General features: G+C 47.5%; 1 protein-coding gene and 1 pseudogene across 1 annotated transcript; one reads left to right on the top strand and one right to left on the bottom strand.

Moving 5' to 3' along the window:
- The window catches only part of LOC144952664 (E3 ubiquitin-protein ligase TRIM62-like), a 262,485-nt pseudogene that overhangs the window by 16,986 nt on the left and 223,636 nt on the right, over positions 1–21,863 (bottom strand).
- On the top strand, positions 12,719–20,237 carry LOC144952743 (E3 ubiquitin/ISG15 ligase TRIM25-like). The gene is made up of 6 exons (XM_078883234.1): positions 12,719–13,285; positions 15,221–15,316; positions 16,164–16,397; positions 17,535–17,557; positions 18,119–18,213; positions 19,687–20,237. Exons 1-6 carry the CDS (start codon positions 12,719–12,721, stop codon positions 20,235–20,237), a joined length of 1,566 nt encoding a protein of 521 aa, XP_078739360.1.

Raw genomic sequence — 21,863 nt, 5'->3', positions numbered from 1 at the left:
ATACTCTGATGACTGCAGGTATTGTGGTCTATGTAAACATGACTCCTTGTAAAAAAGGTGTCAGTTTTGTTGCCAGATAGAAGGGTAAAAAAGACAATTATCATATTTTTCACTGATAAATGAGGTTCCAATGGTGTCACTGCAGATGTCCTCAACGGTCTGAAACGAAAAGAGCTGCTGCAGTTGTTGTGGTTGGATTTCTCGCACATTCAAAAACACTAATTTGAAGAGGAATTGGCTGAACGTCCCAAAACAATATTTGAAAAGTGACTCATTGAAGCTTTACTTGTTGAAGGACAATTTACTCAGATTTCCCTTCGCTGCAAGTGACAGATACAATTTAAAAGATGGCGACCTCTAGGGCAGTGGCGTCGCCATCCACTAGTCGAGTGGTGGCTCGAGCGCTGCCTCGGCGAGCCTCGCTGCGTCTGTCAACAGCTTTGCTCATCTCAACTTATTTTATATTTATAGCACACATTTTCTCAATGTGCTTAACATAGTTTAAAATAAGCATTACATAATACAACATGGATGGCAGGGACGTGTTAAAGGCTGAGGAATGGGTGACTACGATAGGGGATACTTAGAGATTACGAAAGAGTAGGGGGAGGGAAGAGGAAGAGTGTAACGGTGGGTAACCAACTCGAGCGTCACTACATGATTACTTTCACCATGGTGAACTATTTTGCAGGCCGGTCGGCTCCACAATGTGGAATAAGCAACGGCATCTATGGACCAGGCATTTAAGCGATGAAGCAATTTAACTTCTGTGCTTAGGCAAGGTTACAGACAGTAGGGTGAAATGTATGTAGTCCCACCAAAGCGGCCGCACACCCCCAGAACACACAATTCATCACAGACACACGGGTCTATCTAAACCCACTAACGCCTATGACTCTGTGTAATCCCGATAAACACGCATAGTCTCTGTATTGGTGGTCGTTATGCATTTCACTATTTCACACACAGCACCAAAACCAACTCTACGGTCCACATGCACTGGAGATAGTCCACAAACGTCCCTGAATAACCGTATCACATATTCAATGCACGGGACTGGGAAACCAGCACCGAGGTTTTAGACATCAGTCCAAGAGGACTACAGTGGGCTGGATCTTGAGTCCTGCTTTCTCCCTTCTGATCCTCACAACAGGCATTGGGGTCGTTGCTTCCACCCCAGGGGGAGCTGCCCTGCTCGCTCAGCTCACTGCTGCTGGTGCTGCTGCTGCCCCTGCTGGTGCCGTTGCCTCCACTGTTGCTGCTGCTTCTCCCTCTGGTGCTGCTGCTAACAGTCAACCCCCTTGTAAACTGGAAGGTGCCAATGGGTCCAGATAATTTCAGTTTCAAACGGACCAGAAACCAGTCTACTGTACCATCATCTACTGTACCATCATTGAACACCACTGTGAACCACGTTATATTGTATCCATGACAACGAGATAGGGTAATGGAGAAGAGGTCAGGCTTTACTATAGAGAAAGAAAGAGGGTAAGAAGTGAGGCTGCTTCATGTACAGGGTCAGTGTAGAGTCTATGAACAGTGTTGAATCTTTGGGCAGTGTTGAGTCTTTGGGCAGGGTCAGTGTAGAGCAGGGGTCCTCAAACTTTTTAAACAGGGGGCCAGTTCACTGTCCCTCAGACCGTTGGAGGGCCGGACTATAGTTAAAAAAAACTATGAACAAATTCCTATGCACACTGCATATATCTTTTTTTGAAGTGAAGAAACAAAACGGAAACAAATACAATATTTAAAATGAAGAACAAGTAAAGTTAAATCAACAAACTTGCCAGTATTTCAATGGGAACTATGGGCCTGCTTTTGGCTAATGAGATGGTCAATGTCCGGTTCCATATTTGTCACTGCTAGTCGTAACAAGTGATGCAAGTGTGCATCCGTTAGTCTAGATCTGGTTGGAGATTTCAAATGTTTCATTCTGGAAAAAGTCTGTTCACAGACATAAGTGCTGCCAAAGATGGTTGCCATTTTGAGTGCATGGTTCCTGAGATGAGGATATGTCTCAGAGGGGAGAGATGCATAGAAATTATGAAGGCTGCTTGACTTGAATGCGTCTTTCAGAGAGTCACAATTCTGCAGTTCAGCCAGTTCCATTTGGTAAATTGTATCCACATTTTCAATGTCAATAGAAAATGGGTTACGGAAAAGCTGTATGTCCTGTTCATGGAGATGAAGCTCTTTAAATCTAAATTGGAACTCCTTTTGCAATTTTTCCAGTGAATCCACACATGTTTTGTTTGGGAATGCAACCAATGTTTTTTCCACTAACAGATTTTGAGTTGTGGGGAGATGGCAGAAGTTTTCCTCCTTCACTTGTTTGATGAGGAGGCCTAATTTTACTGCAAATGCTTTGACATGTGATTGCATATCACAGATGAGCTTACCCTTTCCTTGAAGTTGCACATTGAAACTGTTGAGTAGCTCTGTTACATCTGTCAGAAAGGCAAGGTGCCATTTCCATTCTGCATCATTGAGCTCTGGTACTTCTTGTTTTTTAAAAGCAGAAAAGCTGTAATCTGTGGAAGTAAGTCATAGAAACGTTTCAAAACTCTCCCTCGACTCAGCCAACGGACTTCTGTGTGGTACAGAACATCTTTATAGTCAACATTTAGCTCTGACAGAAATTCCTGAAATTGTCTGGTTTAGTGCATGAGCTCTAATGAAGTTAACACAAGATACCACAATTTTCATAACAGAGTCCCACTTCAGTGATTTACTACACAGCGCTTGTTGGTGGATGAGGCAGTGTATGGCTATTGGATGAGAATGGTTATGTTTGTCCATCTCTTGGTTAATGCGAGCAATTACTCCTTTCTTAGTCCCCACCATGCTAGGAGCACCATCAGTTGTCACACTGGCTAGTTTAGCCCAGTTCAGTTCCAAACCATTCACAGTTTGGCAAACCTTTTCATAGATAGCCTCTCCTGTAGTTGTTCCTTTGATGCTTTGCAGTGCAGCAAGCTCTTCTGTGACTTCGAAATAGTCATTCGTCCCATGAATAAAAATTAGAAGTTGTGCAGAATCACGAACATCATTGCTTTCGTCGAGTGCCAAGGAAAAATCCTCCGCGTAATTGTAGGTCCTGAAAGACTCACTGTACTAAATAAATCGGCCTTCTCTGGACACATCTCTTTGGCAACAGAAAGAAGGCATTCTTTAACAAATTCTCCCTCCACGAATGGTCTGCCAGTGCACGCTATTAGCTTGGCAAATTGAAAACTTGCTCGCAGTGATGAAATATTTAGCTGCTTCTGCTTCACAAAAGTATTTTGCTGAGTTGTTAATGTATTTTTCAGTTTTAATATTTTATCTTTTCTAACTTCTCCGACCAAACAATCATATTTATCTTTATGTTGAGTTTCATAATGTCGACGTAAATTGTATTCTTTGAACACAGACACTATATTCTGGCATATCAGACACACAGCTCTTTCCTTGTACTGCATGAAAAAGTAATCACAAGTCCACTGTTCTTTGAATATCCTACACTCCGAGTCAATGTTTCTCTTTCTTGACATCATTGTTTCCTAGGGAGTCAAAATTGCTATTAGTAAAATACCAATATATATATATATACACAGGGCTACAAAAACAATATACCAGCAATAACTTTGCCCACACAGAGACATACAGACTGCACTGCCCATCAATGCAGTCTGATTGGGGGAACTCCGCTTTTACCCCAGGCTCACACTGGTGCGGGTGCCATTAAAAGGTTAATTACACCTGCAGTTTTGTTCACAGATCGCAGTGCGATCTGCGAACTCGCATAGGAATCTGATCGCATGGGGGAGAAGACCCATGCGATCCGATTCCACTGCAGGAAAAAAGAAGGCACATGTGCCTTTTTTCTTCCGAATCGAATGCAAGTTCAGCCATACAAGCATATGGCTGAACTCGCACTGCTCAGTGATCGCAACAGTATGAACCGGGGCTTACACAACATACAACATATAATCTCATACAACTGAATAGCAATCAGATTATAAATGCACTTACTGTCATTTAAATTGGGTTTCCTACTCCTCGGCTGTCTGTCACTGACCAGCACGGGAAAACAGCAGGCAGCCCCTCCAAAGATCAGAGATCACTCTGTTATTACCCCTCTATCTTTTACTCAGCGGTGCGTGTGCTGGGGATCTATATCCCCAGCACACAGGAATATCACTGGGAGTGGAGCCGAGGGGAAAGTGAGGGAGCTGAGGGAGGGAGAGCCAGTCAAGCGCAGCCAAGGGAGGGCTGGCAGCCTTAGGCCTGGGGGGCAAGTCCAGTCAATTGGCCCATTGAACCATTCACCAGCGCAGCCCAATGAGTGCCCACCGCCGCAGCTCAATCAGTGCCCACCGCCGCAGCTCAATCAGTGCTCACCAGCGCAGCCAAATCAGTGCTCGCCACCGCAGCCCAATCAGTGCCCACCACCGCAGCCCAATGAGTGCTCACCAGCGCAGCCCAATTAGTGCTCACCAGCGCAGCCCAATTAGTGCTCACCAGCGCAGCCCAATTAGTGCTCACCAGCGCAGCCCAATTAGTGCTCACAAGCACAGCCCAATTAGTGACCATGGGCCGGATAAATGTCCTCGGCGGGCCGCATGTGCTCCGCGGGCCGTAGTTTGAGGACCCCTGGTGTAGAGTCTATGAACAGTGTTGAGTCTTTGGGCAGTGTTGAGTCTTTGGGCACCATTGAGTCTATGGGCAGTGTTGAGTCTATGGGCAGTGCTGTTCAATGTACAGGAAATCTTTATCCAGTAGAGGGTCCAAAGAGGAATAAAGATCGATAACGGGATTGAGTACAGGGAGAAAGAGGCACAGAGAGACAGGGACTCAAACTACACCATCGCACCCTGTCCTCAACTCATTTACTCACCATCTCACCCACTCATCCATTCACTTCGTCATTCACTCACTCTTCATCTCACTCACTTTTCCTGCCATCTCACTGTTTCACCCTCTCGCCATCTCTGTCACTCAATTACCGCTTCATTCACTCATTCACTCACCCACCAACTCACTTATCACTCACCACTATCTCACTCAACCACCTACAATCTCAGGAACTAATGCACCCACTTACTCATTCACGCATTAAGTAAATCATGCAGACACCCACCATCTGAGTCATTTGCTCACTCATTCTCTCACTCAGGATCTTAGTAACTTATTCACCCACTCACTCATTCACTCACCCACGCACTCACTCAACCACCATATCACTCTCTCATGCACAATCCCACTCGCTCACATATGCATGTCACAAGACGCACCCTGGTAAGTGCCGACGTCTCAACGCCAGGGGTTGCTGGTCAAAGTCCATCTCATCTAACCTCATGTCAACTCACCTAATCTCCAATAACCTATTGTAAACTCATCTCATGTCACCTCATTCTCACACACCTCATCTCACCTCAATTCAACTCACTTCATCTCAATTCACCTCATCCCCACCATCTCAACTCACCGCACCCTCACATACCTCACCTTCAAATCACCTCACCCACCCACTCACTCACCTAATAATTCGCTCGTGCTCCATTTCAAACATTCACTCACCATCTCACTCTCAACTGGCTAAAGAAATAAACTCCTCGTGGAGCTGCCCATAAACCGTTTCATAACAAAGCGACATTGTAACAAAGCGATGAATTACTACAATGACCACAACCCACCAACTCCTGAAAACACCATCTGCTACACGGTGCACGTTAACGAGCCCATGCATTGACATCTTCTTAGGTTTTTTCGGTAAAGTCACGTAGAAAGTAAAATAAAATAAAAACAAAAATCACGACGTTTCGGAGGCAACACAAGTCTCCGTCATCAGGTGGGACCGTCACAGCCAGATTAGCTGTATCAAGTGAGGCAATGATTCAAGATGTAATCCCTTAAAAGCGAGTTGAGGGGGGAGGGAGAGGGAGGGGGGAGCTCATCAGACTATGGTAGCCAATGAAAGGAACGTATCAGGAGGGAGGGGGGGCAAGGCCAAAAGGGTGGGCGATGGACGTGGAAGCGCTTGTGCCCAAGCGGCCAATTACTGCACACGCCAACACAATGGAGCGATTGTGCGCAAGCGGCCAGCCACTGCACCCGCCAACACAATGGGCAGAGAGGAGGAGGGGGAGGTCTAATACACATGATAGACAAAAGAACGAAAATGATGATGGGTACAAACTTAGGGGGAGCTCATCAGACTATGGTAGCCAATGAATGGAACGTATCGGGAGGGAGGGGGGGGGCGGGGGGGGGGGCGAGGCCAAAAGGGTGGGCGACGGACGTGGAAGCGCTTGTGCGCAAGCGGCCAATTACTGCACACGCCAACACAATGGAGAGAGAGGGGGAGTGGGGGGTCTGATACACATGATAGACAAAAGAACGAAAATGCCCATGTTTATACCAATGCTGGCTGAACAATGAAGAGAGTTCTGTTAAAATAACTGGGGATGTTAACACTCGGTAAAGTACAGTAAAATAGTGCCTGTCAGATAAGATGGTCCAAAAAATTTGTGATTAAGTCTTTTTTGCGTGGTTGATAACATATTTCCAATGATTACTAAGTTTGTACCCATCATCACGGTTGAAATTATGTCTGTGTTTGTATATTTGTATGGCTTCGTGTACAAACCTTTGATGGTAGCCGGGAGGTTTGCAGAGAACCTTGGTCTCGGAAAAGACAATTTCATGAGAGCCCACCGAGTTGTAGCAATGATCGGCCACGGCAGAAGAATCAGTTCTGCCGTGTTTGCCGTGGCCGATCATTGCTACAACTCGGTGGGCTCTCATGAAATTGTCTTTTCCGAGACCAAGGTTCTCTGCAAACCTCCCGGCTACCATCAAAGGTTTGTACACGAAGCCATACAAATATACAAACACAGACATAATTTCAACCGTGATGATGGGTACAAACTTAGTAATCATTGGAAAGATGTTATCAACCACGCAAAAAAGACTTAATCACAAATTTTTTGGACCATCTTATCTGACAGGCACTATTTTACTGTACTTTACCGAGTGTTAACATCCCCAGTTATTTTAACAGTACTCTCTTCATTGTTCAGCCAGCATTGGTATAAACATGGGCATTTTCGTTCTTTTGTCTATCATGTGTATCAGACCCCCCACTCCCCCTCTCTCTCCATTGTGTTGGCGTGTGCAGTAATTGGCCGCTTGCGCACAAGCGCTTCCACGTCCGTCGCCCACCCTTTTGGCCTCGCCCCCCCCCCCGCCCCCCCCCTCCCTCCCGATACGTTCCATTCATTGGCTACCATAGTCTGATGAGCTCCCCCTAAGTTTGTACCCATCATCATTTTCGTTCTTTTGTCTATCATGTGTATTAGACCTCCCCCTCCTCCTCTCTGCCCATTGTGTTGGCGGGTGCAGTGGCTGGCCGCTTGCGCACAATCGCTCCATTGTGTTGGCGTGTGCAGTAATTGGCCGCTTGGGCACAAGCGCTTCCACGTCCATCGCCCACCCTTTTGGCCTCGCCCCCCCTCCCTCCTGATACGTTCCTTTCATTGGCTACCATAGTCTGATGAGCTCCCCCCTCCCTCTCCCTCCCCCCTCAACTCGCTTTTAAGGGATTACATCTTGAATCATTGCCTCACTTGATACAGCTAATCTGGCTGTGACGGTCCCACCTGATGACGGAGACTTGTGTTGCCTCCGAAACGTCGTGATTTTTGTTTTTATTTTATTTTACTTTCTACGTGACTTTACCGAAAAAACCTAAGAAGATGATTCCTTGCAGTCACGAAAGCTTCAAATCTAGAATTCATGCATTGACACTTTCATAGTTTCACAGAAAGACCCATAGACTCACATAGACACCCATAGACTCACCATACAGAGACCCAGACTCACATAGACACCCATCGACTCATCGGAGTGACCCCATATAATCACCGTGCAGAAACCCATAGACTCACATAGAGACCCGTAGACTCACAACACTGAAATCCATAGACTCATCAGAGAGACCCCATAGACTCACCATGCAGAGACCCATAGACTCACCACACAATGAAGTAGGCATCAGCACATATTCCAACATAACGGGCATGGTTCAGGGGACAGAGAACAACAATAATGAAATTAGGGAAAAAAACTCGTTTTTCAATGCACACACTTTTATTTGCATTCAAACGTAGAAAATAAATTATTTTGACCCCAGAATTGATTAAATTTGAATCAAGTGGGTGGCTTGCATAAAGAAATTTAAACTAATATCGAAAGTAAACCACTCACTTTTATTCAGTAGATTAATTTGATTTATTCTGGTCTGTTCGCTGATGTTGTTCCCTTTGCTCCACAAGAATGTGAATCACAGAAATGATATTTGTCACCATTCTGGATCACCGCATAGCATTTGTAGTTTGCTATCAAAATTCCAGCACCATGATGATTGAACAGCTGTTTCAAACCGTTCAGCAACTTGAAGCCAATTTCAGGAATGTTCCGTTTGTCATCCAGATTTATGAAAGTTAATGGAGCATTATCATGCACTATTGAGAACGAGTCGTAGAACATGATGAAGTCGATCTGGATGACATCGAAGTTTTTTACGTCCAGGAAGCTGAACTCTGGTATGTTGATGTTGGGCATAGCGACCAGCATTCTAATTATTTAGTACAAATTGTTGCCTTCAATCAGCACTTGGTTGTAGATGTTATTGCTCCATATCGATGATGGAAACAAGCGGGACTCACCAATTGATGAGAGTTCCATGGCACTTCATTGTGTTCCAGCTGAGGAATTATTCAAGAAACCAGCATTAGCTTGGTTCCATGAAGTACGAATCAGTCGAGAATGATCATTGAATGATCATTGATCATTGATCCTGTTAACACTCGGAGTGTTAACATCCCCAGTGTTTAACAGTAATCTCTTCATTGTTCTTTGATCACCGCTCACCCTCCGTCCCGACACGTCTCCATTCATTGTGTTGAGCACTACGTGATGTCTTTGATCACCGCTCACCTTCCGTCCCGACACGTCTCCATTCATTGTGTTGAGCACTATGTGCAGTCTTTGATCACCGCTCACCCTCCGTCCCGACACGTCTCCATTCATTGTGTTGAACACTACGTGCAGTCTTTGATCACCGCTCCTCCTCCCTCCCGACACGTGTCCATTCATTGTGTTGAGCACTACGTGCAGTCTTTGATCACCGCTCCTCCTCCCTCCCGATACGTTTCCATTCATTGGCTACCACAGTCTGACAAGCTCTCCAACCCCCCCCTCTCCACCTCCCTTCAACTTGCTTATAAGGGATTACATCTTGAATCATTGCTTCACTTGATGCAGCTAATTCGGCTGTGACGGTCCCACCTGATGACGGAGACTTGTGTTGCCTCCGAAACGTCGTGATTTTTATTTTTATTTTGTTTTATTTTACTTTCATTAATTTTAATGTTTTACCTACGTGACTTTACCGAAAAAACCTAAGAATATGAATCATTGCAGTCACGAAAGCTTCAAATCTAGAATGATTTAATGGTTCTTTTACGGCCTTTTCCCTCGAGTTGCTTTTAATGCGGTAAAGCAGCTGGGTGTGAAGTGTGGGGTGTGCCCCCACCCTTTCATGTCCCATGCTCGCCCCGATCAATTATGAAAAAAATAATATTGGCAGAATTATTCTTCATATAATTTTTTTGGAAAAAGGCCTATATATACAACAAAGTCCATATGTGTGCTTAGGTCGATGTGTCTGTGAGAGTCTACGTATATGTGTGTGTTAGTCGCTGTATGTGTGTATGTCGATTTGTGTGTGTAACTCCATGTGTGTGTATCTAAAGTCGATGTCTGTATGTGTGAGTCCATATGTGCGTGTGTGTAAGTCCATGTCTTTGTGTGTGTGCGTCAATGTCTGTGTGTGTAGGTCGATGTGTGTGTCTGTTTTTTTACCCCGGGCAATGCCGGGTACTTATCGCTAGTTACTATATATTTATAACAATAAAACATTGACGCATTTAACTTTGGTATTTTATACATTTCAAGTCAGCTTTTTTGGGAGATACAAATTGTGAAAGCATTGAAAGCAAATATTTAGACTAAAACGTATAAATAAATTACATAAAAAACTAGTTTTTGAATGCTGAATTCAGACGCTGTCTTTCCGACAGACCTGTTCTTCACCTGAGGACGGCTGCTTGCGTTGTGGCCGAAACGTCGTGAGAATTGTATTTTATAATGTTTTATTTTTACGTTTTTTATTATTTCCCTTCTACGTGACTTTACCGAAAGAACCAAGAAGATGAATCCCTGCAGTCACGAAAGCTTTAAATCGAAATTCATTTTGTTGTTCTCTTCCCGCTGAACCGTGTCCGTTCTGCGCTGATGCCTACTTCATTGTGTGGTGAGTCTATGGTTTTCTGCGTGGTGAGACTATGGGGTCTCTCTGACGAGTCTATGGGTTTCTGTGTGGTGAGTCTACGGTCTCTGTGTGAGTCTATGGGTCTCTGCGTGGTGAGTCTATGGGGTCTCTGATGAGTTTCAATGTGGTGAGTCTATAGGTCTCTCTGTGAATCTATGGAAGTGTCAATGCATGGGCTTGTTAACGTGTACCGTGTAGCAGACGGTGGTTTCAGGTGTTCGTGGATTGTGGTAATTGTAGTAATTCATCGCTTTGTTACAATGTGGCTTTGTTATGAAACGGTAAATGGGCAGCTCTACAATGAGTATTATTTATTTAGCCAGTTGAGAGTAAGTCGGTGTGTGAGATTGTGAGTGAATGTTTGAAATGGAGCATGAGCGAATTAATGGGTGAGTGAGTGGGTGGGTGAGGTGATTTAAGGTGAGGTCTTTCAGGGTGAGGTGAGTTGAGAAGGTGAGAATGAGGTGAGTCGAGAAGTGAGTTGAATTGAGGTGAGATGAGGTGTGAGAATGAGGTGACTTGAGATTAGTCTACTAGAGGTTATTTGAGATTAGGTGAGTTGCCATGAGGTTAGTTGAGATGGACTTTGACCAGCAACCCCTGACGTCGGCACTTTCCAGGACGCGTTTTATGACATGCATATGTGGGCGAGTGGGATTGTGCATGAGTGAGTGATATGGTGGTTGAGTGAGTGGGTGGGTGAGTGAGTGGGTGAGTAAATGAGTGAGTGGGTGAATCAATTACTAAGATGCGGTGTGCCTATTGGGGATATTCGTGGGGTGTCTATAGTGCGTGTGGACAGTGGAGTTGGTTTTGGTGATGTGTGTGATATGGTGAAACGCATAACGACCACGACTGCTGAGACTGTGCGTGTGTCAGGATTACGCAGGGTCATAGACGTGAGTGGGTTTAGATAGGCCGTGTTGGTGGGCCAACACAAATCTCACCCTACTGTCTGTAACCTGGCCAAAGCACAGAAGTAAAATTGCTTCACCGCTTAAAAGCCTGGTCCATGGGTGTCGCTGCTTATTCCGCATTGTGGAGCCAACTGGCCTGAAAAATAGTTCACCATGGTGGAGGTATCATGTAGTGATGCTAGAGTTGGTTACCCACCGTCACACTCTTTCTCTTCCCTCCCCCTACCCTTTCGTTATCTCTAAGTATCCCCTATCACAGTCACCCATTCCTCAGCCTCTAACACGTCCCTGCCATCCATATCATTGTATTATGTAACCTTATTTTAAACCACCGCTCAACTTGTGGAATGGCAACGACACTGCCCTAGAGGTCACCATTTTTTTTATAACGTATCTGTCACTTGCAGCGAAGGGTAATCTGCGTAAATCGGCCTTCAAGAAGTAAACCATCAATGAGCCTCTTTTCAAATAAATATTTTTTGGGACGTTCAGCCAATTCCTCTTCAAATTAGCGTTTTTGAATGTGCGAGAAACCTAACCACAACCCTGCAGCAGCTTTTTCGTTTCAGACTGTTGAGGACACCTGCAGTGCCCATGGAGGCCACCTGCTTTGAGTGGTGAGTCCCTGGTTGTGCACCGTGCCAGGCTCATTATTCATGGCCAATGTTTTGGACAAACTTCGTAAACCCTGTAGACCTGTTTGAGACCAGACTTTTTCAACTGAGGGACTTTTTCAACTGAAGGACTGGACTAGACGCGCCGGGATTTGTTGGTGTTCAACTGTTGTGAGATTTGAGTCTTTCGCGTCACAATTATTTGGAGCTTGGTAGGTGAGTTAAACTTTGTTAGGGGACAACCTACGTTATCTAAGCATGACGGTTGGGCTCGTGAGTTTGTGTAATTGGAGGGTAGCTTTTGCCTTTGAGAGCATCTGTGTGGACAACAAGAATGTTCATCGAGCCAAGATGGACCAACCTTCACAGAAGTGTGTTGACATGAGCTGAGTTGACAAGAGGTTAGTTGAGATGATGTGATTTGAGATAAGGTGAGCTGACTCTTTATCTAGCCATCTCTGGCGCTGAGACATCTCTACCCGGTCACAAGTCAACACATTACAGGGTGCGCCTCATGATATGCAAATCAAACTGAAAGACTTTGTACTTTAACCTGCCTCACATTTTGGTGGCTTGTTTCTGGTTTAGTGTCTCAGATGTCGCCAGAGACTGCATGAGCTACAGCCAGAGACTGCGTGAGTTATAGCTAAATACTGCCGGAGTTACAGCCAGTCTGCCGGAGCTACTGGCAGAGATTGTGTGAGCTCCAGCCAGCTACTGCCTGAGCTACAGCCAGTGACTGCCTGAGCTACAGCCATAGACTGACTGAGCTCCAGCCAGTGCCTATCTCTGAGTGGAGCCACAGGGCCATGGCGAGTGCGGCTCCCAGTGGTAGCGAGGCTCCAGGGGAGTTGACCTGCCCCATCTGCCTGGACGCCTTCCGCTGCCCCTGCACGCTCAGCTGCGGCCACTCGTTCTGCCTCAAGTGCGTGGAAGACGCCTGGAATGCGGCCGAGTCCTTCTCCTGCCCGCAGTGCCGAGTGACTTTCCCTCGGAGGCCCAAGCTGAACAAGAGCGTGACGCTCACCAACCTCATCGAGCAGCTGCGAGTGGCTGAGCCCGTGGCTGCCGATTCTGCTGCTTCTACTGTTTGCTGCGATCATTGCAGGAAGCCCGCAGTGAAGACTTGCCTCAAGTGTGAGACGTCGTTCTGTATGACCCACGTCGCGCCCCACCGGCAGTTGGCAAAGTTTAGTGACCACGTCCTTGTGTCGCCCGGTGTGAATCTGGAGAATCGACGGTGCGCGGAGCACGGAGACGAGTACCGCTTCTACTGCGTTAACGACGGACGCCTCGTCTGCAGGGACTGCACCGTCACTGTGGATCATCGAGGGCACGAGCTGGTCACTCTGAAGGTGGAGCACGACAAAAGAAAGGTGAGGAGGAGATTCTCACGGTCACCACGTAGTACCCACGATACCGCAGCATCAGCTGATGAACTCTGTCATTGGCTCTCAACAGCAAAATCTAATTATAACGAAACCACAACGAGTGGCTCAGACTCATTTTAAAGTGGATTTAATATTTTACATGCCCTTCAATTTATTTTTCAAACGAGTGTTTGACGGGTAGATTCATAGTACAGTCGACTCTTCTGCATCACGACTTTCCCGATCGCGGTTTCGATATATCGCTGGGTCGGCATAAGAAATGAAATGGGTATTTTTTGGGAGTTTTTGGGAGTTTTGCGAAAGGCGCAGATGACACGGGAAAGCCGCAGACGACACACAAAACGTTTAGTAACTCAAATACATAAATTATATGTACAGTACTGTATAATATTAATGTATTTAATATTTCAACTAGCCTGTTTGTCCCTCCAAGGACGGGTGTATATTGCAGTAAATCTGAAATATTCAATAGAAAAATTGTTCAGCTCATTATTATTAATGAAGGGGGTGGGGGGGGGGGTTGCCCCATATGGAGTGATTTAACCCGCTAATGGTTATTGAGGAGGGGTGCGGCATGTGGAGTGACGTCACCCGTTCATGATTATTAATGAGGCGGGGGAGTCCAGGTAGAGGACCCCACCTGTTCATGAATATTAATGAGGGGGGTTGGCCTCATTTGGTGTGACGTCACGCTCGGGACACAGACCATAAATATACACAATTTTTTTTAGTTCAATTTTTTTAAAGTTAGTTTGCGAAAAGAACTGCGGTTCTATGCGCTGGTTTAGAGGACACCAAGCGTGTTTACGGCAGCCGCTCACTTGATGTCTCGCAGTGATCTCGCAGTGATCTTTGTATCTCGCGTTTCTCTATCTTTTTGTACCGCTTCGCTCGCCAAGGGGACCAAGGGGACCAAAACATTTTACGCCTTTTTTTAGATCACGGGGGGCCTGTGCCCCTAACCCCCACAAGGTGGAAGGGTCGACTGTATACAGGTGTAGTGGGTTAAATTCAGGCGCACACTGGAACTTTGGAGGCAATTCTATTTATTAGGCAACATAACAATTAACACTTAAAACAACGACTTAAGGTGGTAGCCACCTTTCCTAACTTAACCAACACATGGGGATACTACATCACTGGACCAGGACAGCCCAACACGCTGCCTGGTCCACTAGCGGAGACCAGAGAGCTTCATCCGAGAGATGACCCAGCAGCAGAACAGCACAGAACAGCCTAGCTCTCCGTCCACACCCCGCTTATAACCACTCCGGCGTAGCCGGCTCCACCCCAGGCCACGCTCGCCTTCCCGATCCTTCGGGAAGGCCCGAACCCCAACCACGTGACTCCCCTGGGGCCCCTGGCCCCCCTTTATCCGGTCCCGTGTCCTGTTGGGTTCACGGCCCGACACGACCCCCGTGACACCTGCATACAGCTCCCATACCGAGCCAATACAGTAGTGTCGTTCTACTACACTACACAGGCATCAGGGTCCGGTTCGAACCCATGACCTCCTGTATAGCAGGCAATGCAGATGACATCTCACCATTCCGGTGCCTTGTCCACCCACTACTCAGCCCCGCCCACGACTCGGACAGCCCCGTCCATGACTCATGTAGCCCCATCCACCACTCGGGTAGCCCCGCCCACCACTCTGATAACCCAGCTCATTACTCAGGTAGCCCCACCCACTACTCAGGTAGCCCCACCCACTACCTAAGTAGCTCCGCCCATTGCTCAGGTAGCTCCACCCACTACTCAGGTAGCTCCACCCATAACTTAGGAAGCCCTGTGCACGTTTGAGCTCCTCGCTTCACCGGGGCTACTGCCCCCGTCACTGTGGAGGGGTTTGCGTGGAGTTGGGATGAGAGGGGACGCTTAGATAGTGAGTGGAGTCTCCCCTGGTGACGTCTCTCACAGAAACAAGTGGGAGAGGAGACGCGGGCAGTGGAGGAGAAGAGGAGGGAGGTGGAGGAGTCCGTGAGGCGAATGGAGGCCGATCGTAGGGACGTGCAGGTACCACGTGTGGGCCAGACTCTGTGACGCCATGACTCCACTCTGAGTAGGGTTTGTGATGGAGGAGAACTCCATTCATTCACGTGGACTTCCATTGGCTCGAAACACATCGTGAGACTAAAGACAAAGCGGTCAATGCACCTCAATAATCAGGACGAGCAAAGAGATGGTTCTCATCTCCACTGAGAAACTGAAGCAGTGGTGGAAATTCCACATTCCCATATCTCCATACAACTTACCACTTCAACGACTGTTAACTATATTGGTCAGATGAGGTGGTACGTACCTCTTATCCAATACGCTGGTGGCAGAATTGGTGATCACACACAGACTGTTGTACACCATCTTACTGAAATCACTCAAGCTTTGGGGTGGCCAGGTGGCAGTATAGCAAGTGGTTTCATGATCCCCTCTCTTCAGCCATACATGTGGTTTTCTCTCACATTCAAAACATTAATTTAAGGAGGAATTGGCATAACTTCCCAATTCCTTAGGGCTCCTCTTGTTGAAGGCAAATTACAGATTTCCCTTTGCTTCATGCGAAGGTAAACAAAGCCTCGTCTTGATAGCCTTGCGCAATGAGAATGGCACAGATGCTAAATGTACTCATGGTGGTATTTGATGATTTCATTGCCTCACAACCTTCACCAGTCATGGCGAATCGTGTTGTACTGAAAATGCACAATGGCGTTATCAAAGGCAGAGGAAGAAGGAGGCCTCAGTGCTCCTGACTCGTATCACTGTTTGGACACCTTCAGAGTTGAACTCGGGTCACACCGACCTGAATGTTAATTCACAAAGGACCAGACATTTAATGAACAGAGGTGGTATTTGTTTCTCTTTGCAGGGATCCATGGCAGATGAAAAGGCCTCAATCTCGGTCAGATTCACCCGCGCGAGAGCAGCGTTGGATGCGGAGGAGAAAGCGGCTTTAGAGAAAGCGGAGAAGAAAGGGCGCGAGCTGCTGTCCCAGTACGAGAAGAAGATTGCTCACTACCAGCGCGAGATCAGCGAGCTCCAGGCAGCAGCCACTCCCCTGCAGGCCCTAGCGCAGGAGAGGGACTCGCTCGCGTTCCTGCAGGTGAGGAATGAGTCTCCAGTGTCGCTATTGGCACAGAGCCCTCTCACCAGGAGCAGCAGAGGGAGGCTCCTGAATGAGAGCTCGCATCCACTGGGCTTGAGAACAAAGCTCCACTCATGGATTCGCATCGCAGCTCAAGTGGCTGTCATTTGGAAGGCCAGCTCATATTTTCTCAGCTAAATTAATTCTCTCTCCCGTCCTTTAACAGATTCCCATTAAGTTTGTTTCATTGTGAATTTAAACTAACTGTTAATGGAATTTCACTTTTTAAATCAACCATAGAACAACAATGTACACGGTATTCATGATCATCATCAGCCATAATCTATCCACTTATTGATGAAGGCCTCCCCAATACATTGCCACATCTCATGATGCCGCGATGCAACAATCCACCAGCTCCTGCTCACGACCAGATGTCATCTCTGTTTCTTACTTTGTGTACCTCCACGTGGATGCGCTATCTTTATTGTTCATATCAGGGATGCTAAAATAAATACGGTCTCATATACTTATTAATGATATCATTGTGTATTGAACATCACTTCTACAAGATCTGCACCATGTGCATTGATAACTCCAGAAACTTCTAGTCCTACGTTACTCTCAACACAGATCCATATCAAGCGGTCTCACTCTGACATATTTGCCCTGCAAATTAATGTTAGTCCTCATGGGGGTGATGATATGTTAACTACCTAGCCTGGGATACTGAAGGTCCGGGATTTGATCTCAACCCTGACGTCCTTATATATTTGGAGTTTACATTTCTCCCTCCATGGTCACATGGATTTTTCTCCGGGTCCTCCAGTTTTTCCCTCCACATATGGAAACGTGCGTTTAGAGTATTGGGCTGCTATACATTTCAACGAGATGAACCACTTCGTTGAGCTATCATTTGTGGCCAGGTCGCTTTTGAAAAAGAGCTCTATCGCTCAGTGGGCCTGACGTGGAAAAATCTAAATAGTTTATAGTTGACTATCAACCGGTCTCACTCTGAAATATTGGTGATCATAGGGTCATAAGCCAAGACTTTGGGGTTTATTTTCCACCCATGGTGTTGCAGTGGGAACTCCACTGATCACAAGGGATTGGAGGTAGAGTCACAGTAACGTATCTCTCTCTCTTTTCCCATAGCGGCACCTGGAGGAGACGTGCAGGTAAAAGACGACTTTCACTCACGACTCGACACACGACAACATGGGACTGAGTGTGGGGTGCGGGCAGTGAGACACTGGTTGTGTGGGGATGCTGTGTGTGGTAATGCTGCGTGTGATGATTCTGTGTGATGGTGTTGTATGTGATGATGCTATGTGTGGTAATAGTAATGCTGTGTGGTGATGCTGTGTGTGGGGATGCTGTGTGTGGTCATGGTTTGTGTGGTGATGGTTTGTGTGGTGATGGTGTGTGTGATGGTGGTTTGTGTGGTTATGGTGTGTGATGACGGTGTCTATGATGATGCTGTGTGTGGTGATGTTGTGTGATGGTACTGTGTGTGGTGGTGCGTGTGGTGAAGCTGTGTGATAATGCTCTGTGTGGTGATACTGTCTGATGGTGCTGTGTGTGATGATGCGATGTGTGATGAGTCTCGATATGATGGAGCTGTGATGATCCCACGTGTGATGATGCTGTGATGCGTGTCTATGTGATGGAGTTGTGATGATCCTGTGAGTAACGATGCTCTATGTGAAACAGTGACCATGTCTGTTCTGTTTTCACAGGACAGGGAGGGCTACAGCAGCTCCACCGTCAGCTCCCAGACAAGAGGACATTGCCTCGCTTAAAGTCCTGGAGACACCTGCAGTCAAACTGCTGTGTGAGTTCCTCAGTGTGAAACATGGGTGATGGGTCCATCTTCACAATAAATGATCACCGTGTGTGTGTGCACGAGGTCGACTCAGCCTCAAATGCTTACTTAGTTTTGTGTGTAAACATCACCACTAGGGAGACAAAGTTGGCCAGGCGGAGTGCTGGCCACCAAGCCCCTCAATTGCTGTGCCAGCTTTCAAAGGTGCTGATTTGCCCCGACAGTCTGTTAAGGCAACACGGGGAGTATTTATCTTTGCTTACATTCTGGAACCTGATCCTGTATTTAAACAATATCGCCACTCGGGAGAAAAAGGTGGTCGGGCGTGATACTGGCCACCCACCTCCTCGTGTGCCCTGCCAGCCTTTATAGATGCTCGCTAACAGCACTTGCCCTAATGGTCTGTTTAGGCTACACAGGGGATCTTAGTGTTTGTTCACATCCCATTTCAGGACCCTACTGAACAGAGCCATGAGACTTAGTATGGCGTTCTTGGGTAAATAATCAGCATTTACGAGTCAGGGGTAATTGTGATGTTGAGATGGAGTGTGTGCCTGTGAATGTGTCTGTGCATTTGTGCGTGGGGGGAGTGGTGGTATAGTGGTTAGCACACTGCACTAGCTTGATTACCAGCCATGGCTAACATCAGTGGCAGGTGATATCTGATCCAGTCCTGGGCCTCTGCTAGGCAGTTTCAACCTCAAATGAGTTTCTGATGCTGCTAATGGTCATAATGATGGTGATCGTGGTCGTGATGAGGATGGTGGTAATGATAGTGGTGCATCGGCCAGTCATCTCAGTCGTCCCATGACACATGGGTCTGCCCCATGACCTCCTGCCAGTGGGCGTTCTACACTTCACGTGGCCTCAACGTGCACGTAGCCTGGCACAAGCGCCGTGGTGACGTCACCGCCATTTAGTGGCGAATGGCGGTTGTTGTTAGTAATTATGCTGTTAGTGATAGTGAGTGATGAGAATGGTGATGACATTGGTGATAATATAGGTGGTGATGGTTGTGATGGTTTTGCTGATGGCGCTGATGGTAGTAGGGGTGATGATATTGGTGATGATAATAATGGTAGTGATGGTGGTGATGATGGTTTTGATGGTCGTTATGATGGTTATAATGATGCTGGTCGCGTTGGTGATGGTGATGAAGATGTTAGAGATGGTGGTGATGGGGATAGTGGTGATTGTCAAGGTGATGGTAGTGATGGTGGTGGTGATTATTTGTGATGATGGTTGTGATGTTGTTGATGACGATAGTGATGTTGTTAATATTCATAGTGTTGATGATGGTGGTGATGGTGATGTTTATGTTGTTGTCATCTATATTGATGGCGAGGATGGTTGGTGATGGTGATGTTTGTGATGTTATTGTTGATCGTGAAGATGATGGTTGGTGATGATAATGTTAATAGTGGTGATGGTGCATGATGGTGATGATGGTATTCTGTCGTGATGTCATCACCGTTGTCACAGATGCACGCTCACCGACTCTGGACACAAACTCAGCTAATAACCAACTCCAGATCTCCTCAGATCTCAGGACAATGACAGCAGTCCTTGCCTCACAGGGTCGCCTCGATCACCCACACCGGTTTGATGGCTGTGCACAAGCCCTGTGCTGTGAGAGCTTCTCGTCGGGCCACCACTACTGGGAGGTGGACGTGGGGGACGCGCAGCGGTGGCGGGTTGGAGTCGCGTACGGGACAATCCCACGGAAAGGGAGTGGTGATGCACAGCAGCTGGGAGGGAGCGACGCGTCCTGGTGTTTAGAGAAATGGTATAACAGCTTCTCAGTGGTTCATGGTGGAGTGGAGACTGCACTGTCGGTAAGGGGGGCCCCCTCCCCCCGCAGAATCGGGCTTCACCTGCACTGGGAGGGGGGGCTCCTGGCGTTTTACCGCGCCGACTCCATGGAGGTGATCCACGAGGTTCGGCAGAGATTCTTGCAGCCTCTCTACCCTGCGATGTGGGTGGGGTATTTTCAAAAACCATTGAAGATCGTGGATCTGAGTCGTGCATCCTGAGGATTAGGAGAGATAGAAACCCAAGAAACGGATGAAAGGGGGGATGGTGAGGAGAGGGTGGAGTGAGGGTGAGGGGAGATTGGAGGGGAAAGTGAGAGAAGGGGACAGGTAAGCGTGGAGGGTGAAGGGTGAGGAGAGGAGAGGATGGGAAGGAGGGGGTAGAGGCGATGGTGAGGCAAGGGGAGGGTGGGGTGATGGGAGGGTGAGGTGAAAATTTAATGAAGGGTGAGGTGAGCATGGAAGGGGAGGGTGAGGGGGGGTGAGGTTCAGGTTGGTGTGCGTGAGCGATGTCGCCGGTGCAGTACAAATCGCCGGTGTGGAAGTTTGAGGGATTTGAATGAAATCTGAGTGGGGGATCAGCGCAGCCCCAGAGTCCATGTGGCCGCTCCTTCAGCTGTAGTGCGCACTCGCGTCACCATGCCTCCTCATCCCTGCGATTCACCATCATCACCATCACCCCATCATCACCGCCATCAACACGGCCCCCATCATAATCACCATAGTCATCACCACCACCATCATCGCCATCATCACCAACAGCATCACCATCGTCACAATCATCACTATCATCACCACCATCATCACTATCACTGTCATAACCACAATCACCATCATCACCGCCACCACCAACACCACCACTGTCATCACCATCACCACCATTATTATTACCACCATCATGATCATCTTCATCATTATCATTGCTCCATATCATCACTAACATCACCACCAACCCATCATCATCAGCATCACTATCATCAATATCACAAACATAATCAACATCATTATCCCCACCATCACCACGACCCCGATCACCACAATCACTATCAACACCAAAAAAACATAATTACATCCATCACTATCATCATAATCTATCATCACAACCACCATCATCATCACCATCACTACCATCACCATCATCATCACCATAACCATCATCACCACCACCAACACTGGGCGGACGGTCTGAGACAGCTGCTTCGCTTGAAGAACTTTATTATTCCAATAAATCGCACACACGTACACGCATACGCAGCTGTGTCCACACACAAGCAAACGAAAAAAGTATGGTTCCGGCCCCTTTGAAGGCAGGCGTGACAAGCAGAGAGATTTTTTAGATATAAACCGAGACACTGCCATACCCAGAGAATCTCATCATCACCACCAACGGAGATCTCATCTCATCACCGGAGCCGGAGGAGATCTCATCATCATCACCTCCAACGGAGGAGCTCTCTCAATCACCCAGGATGGCGATGCTCACTGAGTAGCGACGTGCTAAGCCAAGCAGGGGTCTGCACAACCGAAGAAGTGTCGCTACACCGAGCCGCCGAGGTGCGAGTGAAACTGACGGAGATTTCAGTTATCATTCTCGGGCAATAGCGAAGACACCCAACGTCAACCCAGCAACGAACGAGAGCATCGTTCATCGCCAGAGCACCCGGAGCCGGCGAGTGCGCACAGCCGCGTCGTCCAGTGCCCCGAGCACAAAGGTGCCAGCCACCAGCGCACGAGCGAAAGAGCACCGCCGCGCCGCCAGCGCTACAGAGTACGGGTGCCAGCCTGCCAGCGCCAAGCGCCGCCGAGCCCCACCGGGGCCACCTGGCGCCACCGGACGCCACCTAGCGA

This window comes from Lampetra fluviatilis, chromosome 69, assembly GCF_964198595.1.
Source record: "Lampetra fluviatilis chromosome 69, kcLamFluv1.1, whole genome shotgun sequence".
NCBI classification, from domain to species: Eukaryota; Metazoa; Chordata; class Hyperoartia; order Petromyzontiformes; family Petromyzontidae; genus Lampetra; species Lampetra fluviatilis.
Note: the sequence above shows the minus strand (reverse complement) of the source record. Positions and strands in the feature narration are given on the sequence as shown.